General features: G+C 43.6%; 1 protein-coding gene and 1 non-coding gene across 7 annotated transcripts in view; both read left to right on the top strand.

The window, feature by feature from the left end:
- Nucleotides 1–17,209, top strand: part of UBAP2 (ubiquitin associated protein 2) — a 128,313-nt gene that overhangs the window by 16,767 nt on the left and 94,337 nt on the right. For all 6 annotated transcript variants that reach the window (XM_030817571.1, XM_030817569.1, XM_030817570.1 and 3 more), the window contains exon 2: nucleotides 14,067–14,206. In XM_030817571.1, coding sequence (XP_030673431.1) covers nucleotides 14,108–14,206 — 99 coding nt within the window. In that variant the 5' untranslated portion in view covers nucleotides 14,067–14,107. The remainder of the gene's footprint in view (nucleotides 1–14,066; nucleotides 14,207–17,209) is intronic.
- LOC115836480 lies at nucleotides 12,943–13,004 on the top strand. Its single transcript, XR_004031558.1, has one exon. It is a non-coding gene; the product is annotated as a U7 small nuclear RNA (small nuclear RNA).

Below are 17,209 nucleotides of genomic sequence, written 5' to 3' on the forward strand. Positions count from 1 at the left end.
GTGAGCCACCGTGCCTGGCCTATGTATGCATTTCTTTCTTTTCTTTTCTTTTTTTTTTTTTTTTTTTTTTTTTTTTTTTTTTTTCCGAGATGGAGTCTTGCTCTGTCACCCAGGCTGGAGTGCAGTGGCGCAGTCTCAGCTCACTGCAACCTCTGCCTCTCGGGTTCAAGCAGTTCTCTTGCCTCAGCCTCCCAAGTAGCTGGGATTACAGGTGCCCCCACCACAGCGGCCTAATTTTCGTATTTTTAGTCGAGATAGGGTTTCACCATGTTGGCCAGGCTGGTCTCGAACTCCTGATCTCATGATCCACCTGCCTTGGCCTCCCAAAGTGCTGGGTTTACAGGTGTGAGCCACCGTGCCTGGCTGCATTTCTTTCTTCTTCTTCTTATTTTTTTAAATAGAGACAAGGTCTTGCTATGCTGCCCAGGCTGGTCTCGAACTCCTGAGCTCAAGTGGTCCTCCCACCATGGCCTCCCAAAGTATTGGGATTACAGGTGTGAACCACTGGGCCTGGCCTATGTATACATTTTCTTTTTTTCTTTTTTTTTTTGAGAAGTTTCGCTTTTGTTGTCCAGGCTGGAGTGCAGTGGCATAATCTCGGCCCATTGCAACCTCTGCCTCCTGGGTTCAAGCAATTCTCCTGCCTCAGCCTCCCGAGTAGCTGGGATTATAGGTACCTGCCACCACATCCAGCTAATTTTTTATATTTTTAGTAGAGATGAGGTTTCACCATGTTGGCTAGGCTGGTCTCAAACTCCTGACCTTCTGGTGATCCACCCACCTTGGCCTCCCAAAGTGCTGGGATTACAGGTGTGAGCCACTACGCCCGGCCCTATGTACACAGTTTTAGGTGAACGTGTTTTCAGTTCTCTTGGGTGCATACCTAGGAGTAGGATTGCTTGGTCTTTATCGTAACTGTTTAACTTCTTTAGGAACTGTTAGGAATTTTTAAAAATTTTTTTATTTTTTAGGAGATGTGGTCTTACTCTGTTGCCTAGTCTGGAGTGCGGTGACATGATCCATAGCACACTGCAGCCTTGATCTCCTAAGCTCAAGGATTCCTCCCACCTCAACTTCGTGAATGGGTGGGACTCCAGGTGTGTGCCACCAAGCGTGGCTAATTAAAAAAAAATTTTATTGTATAGACGAGGACTTGCCACGCTGCCCAGGTTTGCTCACCTCCTGCTGTGCGGCCCAGTTCCTAATAACCTCGGTCTGCAGCCTGGGAGTTGGGGATTGGGGATCCCTGCTTTATAGTATAGACTTTTTTTTTTTTTCCTTTTTGTAGGAGAGAGAGAACTGTTAGAAGTAGTGGTGAAGACTGGTTATGAATAATTACATGCTTTTCAAGAGATTCCAGGGTGAAGAATCCTAGTTACCTGCCGGGCAAAAAACAAGGTTGAAGGCTGGTCGCAGTGGCTCACGTCTGTAATCGCAGCGCGTTAAGAGCCTGAGGCAGGCGGATCACTTAAAGTCAGGAGTTTGAGATCAGCCTGGCCAACATGGTGAACCCCATCTCTACCAAAAATACAAAAAATTAGCTGGGCATGGTGGCGGGCGCCTGTAATCCCAGCTACGTGGGAGGCTGAGGCAGGATAATCGCTTGAACCCAAGAGGCAGAGGTTGCAGTGAGCCGATATCGCGACACTGCACTCCAGCCCGGCTAATTTTTTTTTTTGTATTTTTAGTAGAGGCAGGGTTTCACCATGTTAGCCTGGGTGACAACAGCGAAACTCCATCTCAAAATAAATAAATAAATAAATAAATAAATAAGACAGGGTTTACAGCTGAATTAGCAGGATAGGAACAGGACAGATGTGTGCAAACAGCTATGGGCAATTAATTCCCTTCATGGCCTTAGGTAACCTGAAAGAGAATTGTGATGGTATCAAATAAATTTTGATGTCCTATAGTGTTTGAGTTCACCAGCACTCATCCTTTCCATGGGCAGGTTATATCCATGGAACAGCAGATAACTTTGTGATTCTTCTGTCAGCCAAGTGTGGGTGTAGGAGAGAGTTCACCCTTGTCCATCAGCTGCTAGAGGCCTGACCCTGCCCTTAACAGCTGCAGAGAATAAAAGTATCAGCTTGTTCAGCTCCTGGCATGCAGGGTACAAGCAGTTGAGCTGCATGGAATTGGATCTCATAGTTGAGTTTCTTGGCACCCTAGATACCTTATTCTCTCCTTGATTACGGGTGTAGACTTTGTCTTGGTGGCTGTTCTGGGCCTCCTAATTTAGTTGAGATTCTTTTTTTTTTTTTTTTTGAGACGGAATCTCGCTCTGTCGCCCAGCCTGGAGTGCAGTGGTGCAATCTCGGCTCACTGCAAGCTCTTGCCTCCCAGGTTCACGTCATTGTCCTGCCTCAGTCTCCCGAGTAGCTGGGGCTACAGGTACCCGCCACCACGCCCGGCTAATTTTTTTTTTTTGTATTTTTAGTAGAGACGGGGTTTCACAATGTTAGCCAGGATGGTCTCGATCTCTTGACCTCATGATCCGCCCGCCTTGGCCTCCCAGAGTGCTGGGATTACAGGCGTGAGCCACCGTGCCTGGCCTATTTTTTTCTTTTTTAAATAATAGAAATGGGGTCTCACTGTGTTGCCCAGGCTGGTTTTGAACTCCTGGCTCAGGCGAGCCTCCCCTTCTTGGCCTCCCAGAGTGTTGGGGTTACAGGCATGAGCCACTACGCCAGGCCAGATTCTTTTGTTTATTTTTTAATAAATAAATTCAAGTGGATTTTCCTGCCTCAGCCTCCCGATTAGCTGGGATTACAGGCATGTGCCACCACACCCGGCATATTTTTGTATTTTTAGTAGGGTAGGGTTTCACCATGTTGGCCAGGCTCATCTTAAACTCCTGACCTCAAGTAATCCTCCTGCTTCAGCCTCCCAAAGTGCTGGGATTACAGGTGTGAGCCACCGTACCTGGCCTTGGCCTCAGATTCTTTTTTTTTTTTTTTTTTTTTTTGAGATGGAGTCTCGCTCTGTCGCTCAGGCTGGAGTGCAGTGGCGCAATCTTGGCTCACTGCAAGCTCCGCCTCCCGGGTTCACGCCATTCTCCTGCCTCAGCCTCTCTAAGTAGCTGGGACTATAGGCGCCCGCCACCACGCCTGGCTAATTTTTTGTATTTTTAGTAGAGACGGTGTTTCACCGTGGTCTCGATCTCCTGACCTCGTGATCCGCCCGCCTCGGCCTCCCAAAGTGCTGGGATTACAAGCGTGAGCCACCACGTCCGGCCCCAGATTCTTAATCTGAGCTAATTTTGTCTTCTGCAGGTATGAATAAATGAATTTCCTCTGCAGAAAAGGTTGAGAATATTGACTATTTTCTTAGTAGAAAATGCAGGAACACAGATTAGAAATTAAACAAAAATAATAGTAATGGTCACAGAAATATACCAATATAGAACATATGGGTATCTGAAAGGCTGAGAAGCTAGGTGAGATCTGGTCTAGACCAGATCTTTGTCATCAGGCACAAGCTTTGCAGGTGATGCCAACAATAGTTATGCTGTTGTATAGAAGAGGAAGCTCAATTGGGAACTATTAGTTATCTGTGACTGGAGAGTTAGCCTTACAACGTAGCATAATAGTTAAGTGCACACACTGTAGAGCCAAATGTCCTGGGTTTGAATACTGCCTTCACCACTTACTAGCTGTGATTCTCTGTGTATCTTACTTTCCTCTCTGTAAAATGGGAGTAAAGTAATGTGTACTCTAGAGTGTTGGAAAGATTAGTGACTTAATACTGTACCTATAAAGTGCTTAGAATGGTGTCTGGCACATAGTGAATTGTATGTGCTTTCTGCTAATATTGCTATTACCATTGCTTTTAGATTTTGGGAATGAGTGGACATATATAGATGAAGGACCTGAGACCCGTCCTTGCCAGTCTAAGATAGACCCTGGCACCACTGGTCTCATGACCCAGTGAACAGCATCTCTGGACATTCTTGATGAAGACTTGCTTCTTCAACATAAATTGTGTATCCTGTTTTTAGTAGTTGAACCCTTAGCCCATTATGTAATTCATGTCATCTGAATTATATTTGATTTGAAAAAAACATTAATTTTTCTGTTCCTGAAACGTAAATTTATTTGATGTAGTTGCTGAGATACTTTTGCACAAGTGTGTCAACATCCTGGTTTTAGAAGTATCTTCCAATCAACGCTTTGTGATGCTGTCTTGAATACATGCAGTGTATGTATGTAGTTTGGGATTTAATTAACTGTTCAAAATTTTATTAAATGGCTGTTGAAATCTTCCCTCTTCTCAGTATGTTGTCAGCAAGTGTTCTGTAACTTTTCAGAATGATAAAGTGTGTCCTTGCTTTTCGTTTAGGGTTTTTAGAAAAGTTTTTACCCGACCGTGTTTTTTGTATGCCTTAAAGTTAGATGAATTTGTGCTTATGTAAGCTTTAACAGAAATGTTGGTGGTTGTTAAGTCAGCCATTTTCAGTTAAGTCTAAACTGAGATCACTTGAAAATGCGGCTGTTTCACTGAGGTATCTTATCTTCGAACGGTCCTTGAAAAAAACAGCAGTTAAGCGGGGCATGGTAGCTCAGGCCTGTAATCCTAGTACTTTGGGAGGCCAAGGTGGGAGGATCACCTGAGCCCAGGAGTTTGAGACCAGCCTAGGCAAATATGGGAAGACCTTATGTCTATGAAAAACAAAACAAAAACGGAAACAAAACTTTTTAGGCAGTTAAAACTTTTTTCCAAAACTATTTCTTCTATAGAGAATATCTTTGTAGTTTAATCAGGTTGGTTTATTCGGCCAGAGACTTTCTTTCCTCATTACATTTAGACAATTTTTTCATTTTAATAGTTAATAGGAAACTTTATATTTTGCTGATTTTGTTTCTGAAGAAGTTAAAAATGTAGCAGCGGTTCTTTACCTGTGTTAAAATCTGTCACATCTTTAATTCACTTTGAGGTGAGATAAATACGGGTTTCAAAATTTGGTTGGATAGATTGAAGTAAACCTGGTGCTTCCAGCCCCTCAAGAACTTGAGATATGTATGTTTGAGTTTCTACTGAATTATTTTTAGAATCTTTTGCTCTTGTCTGTTTCTATTCTGAGAATTCTCTTGGAACCTGTTCCAGTGTAGTAGAACTCTTGGGAGTGGAAAGTGATAGATGATGGAACACAAGCGTACACTGAATTCCTATGGTCTGGCAACTGGGTACTTGTAGAAGCATTCCTGTTTACTACACACCGCTCCGTTTCCCAGAAAAGGAGGACATAGAATTTCCTCATAACAGTATGTTAGTTGAAGGTGTTGATATTTACGGTTTAGTTTCCATGTCTTAGTCATTTTTACAGTTCAGTGGTGGTAACAATTTTTAAGGGTCTTGAAGAATATTTTGGTAACTTATGTTTTTACCTTGATTTAATGGATTCACAATTATCAGAAATTTAGTGTTTTTTTTTTTTTTTTTTTTTGGGAGACAGAGTCTTGCTCTGTCGCCCAAACGAGTGTAGTGGCATGATCTCGGTTCACTGCAACCTCCGCCTCTCAGGTTCAAGTGATTCTCCTGCCTTAGCCTCCCAAGTAGCTGGGATTACAGGCTCACGCCACCACACCCAGCTAATTTTTGTAGTTTTAGTAGAGACAGAGTTTTGCCATGTTTGCCAGGCTGGTCTGGAACTCCTGACCTCAAGCGATCCACCCGCCTCAGCCTCCCAAAGTGCTGAGATGACAGGCGTTGCACCTGACCTTATCAGAAGTTTTTTTTTTTTTTTTTTTTTTTTTTTTTTGAGACGGAGTCTCACTCTGTCGCCCAGGCTGGAGTGCAGTGGCGCAATCTCGGCTCACTGCAAGCTCCGCCTCCCGGGTTCACGCCATTCTCCTGCCTCAGCCTCTCCGAGTAGCTGGGACTACAGGCGCCTGCCACCACGCCCGGCTAATTTTTTTGTATTTTTTAGTAGAGACGGGGTTTCACCGTGGTCTCGATCTCCTGACCTCGTGATCCGCCCGCCTCGGCCTCCCAAAGTGCTGGGATTACAAGCGTGAGCCACCGCACCCGGCCATCAGAAGTTTTATGTAAAATTAATAAGGGAAAATTTGTCTGTTGAATCATGCATCCTGTTAAAGTTATTTCCTGACCCCTGTTTTTCCAGATTTCAGTCACATTCCCCATCCCCTGTGATTGTTCTGCGAAAACTGTTTCATCTCTGGAAATTTTTTTGTTGGACATCTTTAATATTAAGACTTTTTATGAATAGGGAATTAGCTATTATAACATTTCAGTGATAGTGTGGAGAGGCACAATTGACAGAAGACAAGTTAATCTGAATTTATTTAAGCATGCATTCTTGGATGTCCTGAGGCCCTTATAATTATTTTTATTTTTCAAAGAATGTATTTGCTATTTCTTTTTTTTTTTTTGAGACGGAGTTTTGCTGTTGTTTCCCAGGCTGGAGTGCAATGGGGCAATTTCGGCTCACCGCACCCTCCGCCTCCCGGGTTCAAGTGATTCTCCTGCCTCAATCTCCTGAGTAGCTGGGATTAGGGGCATGTGCCCCCACACCTGCCTAATTTTGTATTTTTAGTAGAGATTGTCAGGCTGGTCTTGAACTCCTGACCTCAGGTGATCCAGCCGGCTCGGCCTCCCAAAATGCTGGGATTACAGGCTTGTGCCACTGCGCCTACCCTTGTATTTGCTATTTTTATTTTTATTTTTTTTTTGAGACGGAGTCTTGCTCTGTCATCCAGACTGGAGTGTAGTGGCGCCATCTCAGCTCCCTGCAAACTCCGCCTCCCAGGTTCAAGCGATTCTCCTGCCTCAGCCTCCTGGGTAGCTGGGACTACAGGCGCGTGCCACCATGCCCGGCTAATTTTTTGTATTTTTAGTAGAGATGGGGTTTCACCTTATTAGCCAGGATGGCCTCGATCTCCTGACCTCATGATCCGCCTGCCTTGGCCTCCAAAGTGCTGGGATTACAGGCGTGAGCCACTGCACCCGGCCTGTATTTGCTATTTTTAAGCTAGAAGTCTTTGTAGTAACAATTTATGAATATATAACCCAGAGCAGTAAACCTTAATTAAGAGAAAAACTTTTTCCAAACAATAAAGTAAGCCATGTAGTTTTTATGTTTCACAAAGCAACTATTCTGGTTTAGCCATGCAACCGGGGTCATTATTTATAGGCTAATTACATATTCATTATGGAATATTAAGAATTGATGATTGGAAGGAGATATAGTCTTAATGTTGATACGGCGAACATGGACCAGTAAAATTTTAATAGTTTGCATTATAACAAAGAGTTATGGTTTTCTTCCTCGACAAGTGAAGATTCATGTACATTATATCCAAATGTTTGGTTATAATAGTGAGGCCATAAAGATTAAGTCATTTTTCTGTAAATCAAAAAATTAATGTACATTGAATATGGGTTAAGTATATTCCTTCTGTACGTGCAGATTTTTATCACCAGATGGCACTCCTGTACGGAGAAAGTCTCATTTTGTTATTTCACCTAGATTATTTTCTTTTTTTTTTTTTTTTTTTTTTTTTTGAGACAGAGTCTTGCTCTGTTTCCCTGGAGTGGAGTGGCGTGATCTCAGCTCACTGCAACCTCCGCCTCCTGGGTTCCAGTGATTCTTCTGCCTCAGCCTCCCGAGTAGCTGGGACTACAGGCATGTGCCACCATGCCCAGCCAATTTTTTGTATTTTTGGTACAGACAGGGTTTCACTGTATTAGCCAGGATGGTCACCATCTCCTGACCTCGTGATCCGCCCGCCTCGGCCTCCCACAGTGCTGGGATTACAGGCGTGAGCCACTGCGCCCGATTATTTTCATAAATGGAGTCACTGAGAATAAACAGTGAGAAAAAGATCAGATCATCCAATCAACAGAACTGGAAATCTATGAGTAAACTACTCACTTCTTAAAAAGGTTTTATGGTAGGAACACCACTCAACCAGTTAGCTTTTGATTAGATGCTTAATTCTGTTTTATTCTTTTCTTAAAATGTATTTATTTAACGAGATAGGTGGCTGGGCATGATGGCTCACACCTGTAATCCCAGCACTTTGGAGGCTGAGGCTGGTGGATCACTTGAAGTCAGGAGTTCAAGACCAGCCTGGCCAACATGGTGAAACCCCATCTCTACTAAAAATACAAAAAAATCGGCTGGGCGCGGTGGCGCACACCTATAGTCCCAGCTACTTGGGAGGCTCAGGCGGGAGAATCACTTGAACCTGGGAGGCAGAAGTTGCTGGGCTGAGATCGTGCCACTGCACTCCAGCCTGGGCAACAGAGCGAGACTGTGTCTTTAAAAAAAAAAAAAAAAAGGGTCTCGCTGTGTTGCCTAGCCTGGACTTGAACTGTGGGTTAAGTGATCTTCCTGCCTCAGCCTCCTGAATAGCTGGGACTACAGGTGCATGCCACCTTGCCCAGCTTGGATGCTTCACTTTAGATACTTAAGATGGAATTGCAGAGTATTAGTGCTGAAGGTGATTTTTTCATTTTTATTTTTTTAGATGGTGTCTCGCTCTTGCCAAGGTTGGAGTGCAGTGGTGCAATCTCAGCTCACTGCAACCTCCTCCTCCTGGCTTCAAGCGATTCTCCTGCCTCAGCCTCCTAAGTAGTTGGGATTACAGAGGTGCGCCACCTTGCCCAGCCAATTTTTGAATTTTTAGTACAGGTAGGGTTTCACCATGTTGGCCAGGCTGGTCTTGAACTCCTGTCATCAGGTGATCTGTCTGCCTTGGCTTCCCAAAGTGTTGGGATTACAGGTGTGAGCCACCGTGCCTGGCCTGAAGGTGATTTTAAAAATAATCAAATGGGGCCGGGCGCGGTGGCTCATGTCTGTAATCGCAGCACTTTGGGAGGTTGAGGCGGGTGGATCACCTGAGGTTCAGAGTTCGAAACCAGCCTGACCAACAAGTTGAGACCCCATCTCTACTAAAAATACAAATATTAGTTGGGCATGGTGGCAGGTGTCTGTAGTCCCAGCTGCTTGGGAGGCTGAGACAGGAGAATCGCCTGAACCCGGGAGATGGAGGTTGCAGTGAGCTGAGATGGCACCACTGCACTCCAGCCTGGGTGATGGAGCGAGCCTCCGTCTCAAAAAAAAAAAAAATCAAATTGATTCTTTCTCAAATACAGATATGCCTTACATTTGTTTAAATGCATCACAGTTTTAAAACAGTGTTCGTATGCATTTATTCATATCTGAGAGAATGCTTTAAAAATAAATGGAATCATGGCAAAACAATTAACCTTGTTCTCTATAGTACAACCAAAATGATAAACGCAAACCAACAAAATTATAAAGTTGTTAAACTGAAAAAGGATGCAAAATGTATATTCATACTGACTGGAGAGGCAGATTCAAATGCAGTAAAAAGTTTTAAACCAGTGTATTGAGCCTGTGAGAAATTCTAGTTAATTGGTTGTTACTATAATGTAAAAGGCAGTACAATAATATGTCTGTGGCCTTTAGCAAGCCAGTTAATGAAGCTGTTGAAAAAATAAGTTAGTATTAGTGCAGCTAACACAGAAAAATGCTTGTCAGACCTTTTCTGGCTAAAATAGGTTTCAGGGACACAATTTTCTTTGGTACCTGAATTAGTATGATGAATTATGGTTAGTCTCCTCTATTTTATTTTATGATACACAGATCAAAAATATGTAGAAATGTTATAATGTCATTTTATTAATCTGAAATGTATAAGATATACAAATAGTGGAATATCTTTCCACATCATGGGAATGCTTGCTTTTCGGTGTCTAAAACTGACTATTCTAGAAAACAGAATTCTGGCCGGGTGTGGTGGTTCATGCCTGTAATCCCAGCACTTTGGGAGGCTGAGGCAGGTGGATCACAAGGTCAGGAGATCGCGACCATCCTGGCTAACACGGTGAAACCCCGTCTCTACTAAAAAAATACAAAAAAAATTAGCTGGGCTTGGTGGCAGGTGCCTGTAGTCCCAGCTACTCGGGAGGCTGAGGCAGGAGAATGGCGTGAACCCAGGAGGCGGAGCTTGCTGTGAGCAGAGGTCAAGCCACTGCACTCCAGCTTGGTGCGACTGAGCAAGACTCTGTCTCAAAAAAAAAAAAAACAAAAAAACAAAAAAACAGAGTTCCATGTATTGTTAAAATCATTGGCTCTGGGCCGGCTCGGTGGCACACTCCTGTAATCTCAGCAATTTGGGAGGCCAAGGCTGGTGGGTCACCTGAGGCCACGAATTTGAGACCACCCTGACCAACATGGCCAAACCCCATCTCTACTAAAAATACCAAAAATTAGCCGGGCTTGGTGGCGCGTGCCTCTGGTCCCAGCTATTCGGGAGGCTGAGACAGGAGGATTGCTTGAACCCAGAAGGCGGAGGTTGCAGTGAGCCGAGATCGCACTATTCATTGAACTCCAGCCTGGGTGATGGAGTGAGACTCTGTTTCAAAAAAAAAAAAAAAAATCATTGGCTCTGCATTGTTGTCATTGGAGATGATAGCTCTATGTGTGTTATGGCACTGAAGACCTTCCAGTGGGACAGATGTGGAGATGGAAGACAGTAATATTGATGATCCTGACCCTGTATAGGCCTAGACTAATGTGTGTGTTTATCTCTTAGCGTTTTTTTTTTTTTTTTTTTTAATAATGGAGTCTCCCTCTGTCACCCAAGCTGGAGTGCAGTGGGCTCACTGCAACCTCCGCCTCCCAGGTTCAGGCAATTAATCCTGCCTCAGCCTCCCTAGTAGCTGGGATTACAGGCGTCTGCCACCATGCCTGGCTAATTTTTGTATTTTTAGTAGAGACGGGGTTTCACCACGTTGGTCAGGCTAGTCTCAAACTCCTGACCTCGTGATCTGCCTGCCTTGGCCTCCCAAAGTGTTAGTATTACAGATATGAGCCACTGCGACCGGCTGCACATTTGTTTTTGTTTGTTCTAGGAGCTTCGTAAGAGTGGAATTGTTTGCATAAACAGTTTGTTTCTGATTGATAGGTATATTTCCTCTGTGGAGAATTCCATTTTGGAAATTTAACTTTTAAGGCATTGCTACATGTTTTTCTGTGCGTGTGTGTGCGTGTGTGTGTGTGTGTGTGTGTAGTAAAATGTACATAACATAAAGTTTATTGTAACCATTGTTACATATACAGTTCTCTGACATTAAGTACATTTACATTGTCGTGCAACCACCACTGCCATCCATCATCCAAACCTTTTTATCCTCCCAAACAGAAACTCCATACCTGTGATACAGTAACTCCCCGTTGTTCCCCTACCCCCAGCCTCTGGTAACTACCATTCTGCTTGTTTCTATGAATTTGACTTTTCTAAGTAACTTGTATAAGTAGAGTCATATAGTATTTGTCCGTTTTTTTTTACCCCTTGCCCCGAGAGTTTTGCTCTGTCGCCCAGGCTGGAGTGCAGTGGCACTACCTTGGCTCACTGCAACCTCTGCCTCCTGGGTTCAAGCAATTCTCCTGCTTCAGCTTCCTGAGTTGCTGGGATTACAGGTGTGCGCCACCATGCCTGGCTAATTTTTGTATTTTTAGTAGAGACGGGGTTTCACCATGTTGGCCAGGCTGGTCTTGAACTCCTGACCTTGTAATCAGTCTACCTCTGCCTCCTCCTCCCAAAGTGCTGGGATTACAGGTGTGAGCCACTGCACCCCAGCCTTGTCCTTTTTTTGACTGGCTTATTTCACTTACCATAATGTCTTTGAGGTGCATCCATGTGGTAGCATGTGTTAGAATATCTTCCCTTCTTAAGGCTGAATAATTTTCCATTGTATATATATGTCACATTTTGCTTATCCATTCATCTGTTGATGGACACTTGGGTATCTTCCACTTTTTGGCTATTATGAATAATGGCGCTTTTTTATTTTTATTTATTTATTTTGAGATGGAGTCTTGCTCTGTCGCCCAGGCTGGAGTGCAGTGGCACTACCTTGGCTCACTGCAACCTCTGCCTCCTGGGTTCAAGCAATTCTCCTGCTTCAGCTTCCTGAGTTGCTGGGATTACAGGTGTGCGCCACCATGCCTGGCTAATTTTTGTATTTTTAGTAGAGACGGGGTTTCACCATGTTGGCCAGGCTGGTCTTGAACTCCTGACCTTGTAATCAGTCTACTTCTGCCTCCTCCTCCCAAAGTGCTGGGATTACAGGTGTGAGCCACTGCACCCCAGCCTTGTCCTTTTTTTGACTGGCTTATTTCACTTAGCATAATGTCTTTGAGGTGCATCCATGTGGTAGCATGTGTTAGAATATCTTCCCTTCTTAAGGCTGAATAATTTTCCATTGTATATATATGTCACATTTTGCTTATCCATTCATCTGTTGATAGACACTTGGGTATCTTCTACTTTTTGGCTATTATGAATAATGGCGCTTTTTAATTTTTATGTATGTATGTATGTATGTATTTATTTATTTATTTATTTTGAGATGGAGTCTTGCTCTGTCGCCCAGGCTGGAGTGCAGTGGCACGATCTTGGCTCACTGCAAGCTCCACTTCCCGGGTTCACGCCATTCTCCTGCCTCAGCCTCCTGAGTAGCTGGGACTACAGTCGCCTGCCACTACGCCTGGCTAATTTTTTGTATTTTTAGTAGAGACGGGGTTTTACCGTGTTAACCAGGATGGTCTTGATCTCCTGACCTTGTGATCCTCCCGCCTTGGCCTCCCAAAGTGCTGGGATTACAGGCGTGAGCGACCATGCCCGGCCAATAGTGGCACTTTTAACATGGAAGTACAAGCATCTGTTTTGAGACTCTGCTTTGAGATTTGTTTTTGGTGCCTACCCAGAATTGGAATTGCTGGATCATATGGTAATTGAGTTTTTGATTTGTTTTTTAAGGAACCACCATTCTTTTAATGATGGTTGTACCACTTTAAATTCCCATCAGTAGTGCACAAGGGTTCTAGTTTTTGTACATCCTCACCGATGCTTTCTGTGTTTTTAAAATTAAACAAAAAAACAATTATAGTGTTACAGCTCTTTTAGAATTTGTCTAGCAGGTTTTCTGGTCTTTATCGGAAAATTCCCGGCTCTTCTGTCCAAAAAAAAAAAAAAAATTGTAATCGCTATCCCTAAAGGGTAGGAAGTAGGAATCTTATTGTTATAATTTTTTTTTTTTTTTAAATTGAGGTGGAGTTGTTCTAACAATGTTGTCTAGGCTGGTCTCAAACTCTTGGGCTCAAGCAGTCTTCCCATCTTAGCCTCAAAATAGCTGGGATTGCAGGTGCATGCCACCGTGCCCAGCTTAGAATCATCTTTTGATGACATAATTATGTGCTTGACACTTAGTGGCTAGTCAATAAATATTTGTGCAACAAATCAAAGAAAATTATATGCACAATTTTTTTTTTTTTTGAGATGGAGTCTCGCTCTGTCGCCAAGGCCAGAGTGCAGTGGCGCGATCTCGGCTGACTGCAACGTCTGCCTCCCAGGTTCACGCCATTCTCCTGCCTCAGCCTCCTGAGTAGCTGGGACTACAGATGCCCGCCACCAGGCCTGGCTAACTTTTTTGTATTTTTAGGAGAGACGGGGTTTCATTGTGTTAGCCAGGATGGTCTCGATCTCCTGACCTCATGATCCGCCTGCCTCAGCCTCATGCATTGCTGGGATTACAAGCGTGAGCCACCGCGCCCGGCCACACAATTGTTTCTTTAAGATTTATTATTTACAGGTGACTTTTGCTTTTAGGCATAGCTTGTTTCTTGACACATTTTAAATTGGGTTATTGGCAGGTAAAATCTTGGCTGGATGCAATGTTGTTTTGGGGTTCAAATACCAACTGCAAGTAGTAAGAGGCAGATAGCACTTCATGTACAGTGACTACATGTAGTGATAAAATGGTTGCTGGTTAAAATTGGTGGTACTTGAGATTTTGGTTTAGAATTGCTAAGCTCGTAAACCATACACTTAGATTGCAGTAGTCGAATTGGTTTAACATACCAGCAAAATGTAAAATCCTCAAGGGCTACTTCTTGAGAATTTGTATTCCAGAGAGCTTTTATCTTTTATTGTAAATGTCCTTGTTTTCTCTGAAGTACATGCTTGTCTTTTACTATAATTGTTTTGCTTACCATCCTTCCTTTCTTGCAGATTTTCTATTTTGTACATACATTATTTTGTATATACTGTATATGATGACTTCAGTGAGCAGTGACCATTGTCGAGGTGCTCGGGAAAAACCGCAGATTTCAGCAGCACAGTCAACGCAACCACAGAAACAAGTGGTACAGGTAAGTTTTTGTGGAACTCTTGTTTGCCTTGTTTAGAATTAAGGAAATTAAGGGAGAGCATATGATTTAATATTTTCCTTTGTAGGAAACTTTAGGATTTTGGACCCTGTGTTTAAACAGTAGGTGATGGCCAGGTGCGGTGGCTCACGCCTGTAATCCCAGCACTTTGGGAGGCCGAGGTGGGTGGATCACTTGAGTTCAGGAGTTTGAGACCAGCCTGGCCAACATTGTGAAACCCCGCCTCTACTAAGAAAATACAAAAATTAGCTGGGCATGGTGGCGTGCGCCTGTAATCCTAGCTTCTCGGGAGGCTAAGGCAGGAGAATCGCTTGAACTCAGAAGGCAGAGGTTGCAGTGAGCCCAGATCACGCCACTGCCCTCCAGCCTGGGCAACAAAGCGAGACTCCTTCCTAAAAAATAAATAAATAAATAAATAAATAAATAAATAAAAAATAAAAAGTAGGTAATGAAGAATAGGAAGAAGTATTGTACTTGATTCAGGTACAATTGGATGTTGTTCCATGAGAACTCTTTAATGCTAACCTTTTCCAGGTACCTCTTAGCTATTAGGCTGCCACTGCCACCACCACCACCACTGCCGCCACCACCACCTCTGCTGCCACCGCTGCCTCCTCCTCCTCTTCCTCTTCCTCTTCCTCCTCCTCCTCCTCTTCCTCCTCCTCTTCCTCCTCCTCCTCTTCCTCCTACTCCTCCTCCTCCTCTCCCCTTTCACCTTCCTCTGCTTCCCCTCATCCTCCTTCCCTGCTGCTTCATCATCATCTCCTCTCCCTTCTCCCTTCTGTTAATTTAAGTGTGTCCTTGGAATGAAATATGAAAATCCAAGGTAGATGGAGAACTAATAGTCTGAAGTAGTAAAATACCTGAATTTAACAATAGACTTTAAAAAGCTGCCTTTGCTGGGCATAGTGGCTCATGTCTGTAATCTCAACACTCTGGGAGGCTGAGGCAAGAGATTGCTTGAGCCCAGGAATTAAGAGCAGCCTGGGTGACATAGTGAGGACCTTGTCTTTACAAAAAGTTTAAAAAGTAGCTGGGCATGATGGCTTCCATTTGTAGTCCCAGGTACTTGGGCGGCTGAGGTGGGAGGATCACTTATGATGGTGCTACTGCACTCCAGCCTGGGTGACAGAGTAAGACCTTGGCTCAACAAGAAAACAAAAACCTGCCTTTTCTTCAAAGCACAAGGAAGAGTGCTTGAATCTCAGAATGGCTTTTAATGATCAGGATCCACTTGAGGCTGGGCGCAGTGGCTCATGCCTGTAATTCCAGCACTTTGGGAGGCCGAGGTGGACAGATCACCTGAGATCAGGAGTTCGAGACCAGGCTGGCCAACATGGTGAAACCCTGTCTCTACTGAAAAAAAAAAAAAAAAATGCAAAAATTAGCCAGGCGTGGTAGTGGGTGCCTGTAATGCCAGCTACTCGGGAGGCTGAGGCAGGGAGAATTGCTTGAACCTGGGAGGCAGAGGTTGCAGTGAGCCAAGATCATACCACTGCATTCAAGCCTGGGCGACAGAGCGAGACTCTGTCTCAAAAAAACAAAGACCCATTTGAATAAAATTTTTAATGTTAAATACTCCCTCCTCAATTTGGTTATGTTATTATTTTAAGTGAAGTGAGATAAGTCAAGTGCTAAGCACAGTACCTGGTGCAAAATTAAGCATTATATACATGTTATTGACTAGATTGGCAAACCCTTTTTCACAGGCAATATGCAAGTAAGTAAACTATATCCAATTTGTCTTACTTGCAGATTGATTTGACTATGATAGTTAATTAAAAGTGCTTCTTATAATCACTCATTTATACCCAAGTGCCCTGTTGATGTTAAGGGACATAGTGAGGAGATTTAAGTGTTGCGTTACATTTTTCAGTATGAAGTTAGTGTAGTATTCTGCTGGTATTAACGACAGATATCTCTGCTACTCAGTGCTTGGTCCTAAATACACTTACTCTGATAGGAATTTATTCACAAACTGATCTAGGCCAGTGATGGAAAAATTTGGAAGTTTTAGGCTAGGTCCTCCTTTATAGTTGAATTTACTTAGGAAAAAGTTTGCTTAATGAATGGTCTTTTTTTTTTTTTTTTTTTTTTGAGACGGACTCTGTCGCCCAGACTGGAGTGCAGTGGCCAGTCTCGGCTCACTCTGACCTCCACTTCTCGGGTTCAACTGATTCTTTTGCCTCAGCCTTCCAAGTAGCTGGGACTACAGGCAGGCAACATCAGGCCTGCCTAATTTTTTTTGTTTCTTTGAGATGGAGTCTCCTTCTGTCGCCCAGGCTGGAGTGCAATGGTGCCATCTCAGCTCACTGCAACGTCTGCCTCCTGGGTTAAAGTGATTCTCCTGCCTCAGCCTCTCAAGTAGCTGGGATTACAGGCGCCTGCCTCCACCCCCAGTTAATTTTTGTATTTTTAATAGAGACAGGGTTCACCATGTTGCCCAGCCTGGTCTCCAACACCTGAGCCCAAGTGACTGCCCCCTTAGCCTTCAAAGGTGCTGTGATTATAGGCGTGAGCCACCGCACCTGACCCTTTTTTTTTTTTTTTTTTTTTGAGACAGTCTTGCTCTGTAGCCCAGTCTAGAGTGCAGTTACTCTATCTTGGCTCATTGTAACCTCCACCTCTGGGGTTCAAGCGATTCTCCTGTCTTATCCTCCCCAGTAGCTGGGATTACAGGCGTGAGCCACATGCCCGGCTAAGTTTTTTGCGTTTTTAGTAGAGATGAAGTTTCACCATGTTGGCCAGGCTGGTCTCAAACTCCTGACCTCAAGTGATCTGTCCCCCCTTGGCCTCCCAAGGTGTTGGGATTACAGGCGTGAGCCACTGCACCTGGCCCTTTTAAATTTTTTTCTTTTAAACACTAGTATGCATTAGGAAAATTATTCATGTTTATTTATTCATTAATCCTATTCTGGGAAGTATTTGCTAAGAAACTAATCTTAAATTGGGGTCATAAAAAGTGGCTTTATTTGGTAATTTTTT

Source organism: Nomascus leucogenys, chromosome 8 (assembly GCF_006542625.1).
Source record: "Nomascus leucogenys isolate Asia chromosome 8, Asia_NLE_v1, whole genome shotgun sequence".
NCBI lineage: Eukaryota > Metazoa > Chordata > Mammalia > Primates > Hylobatidae > Nomascus > Nomascus leucogenys.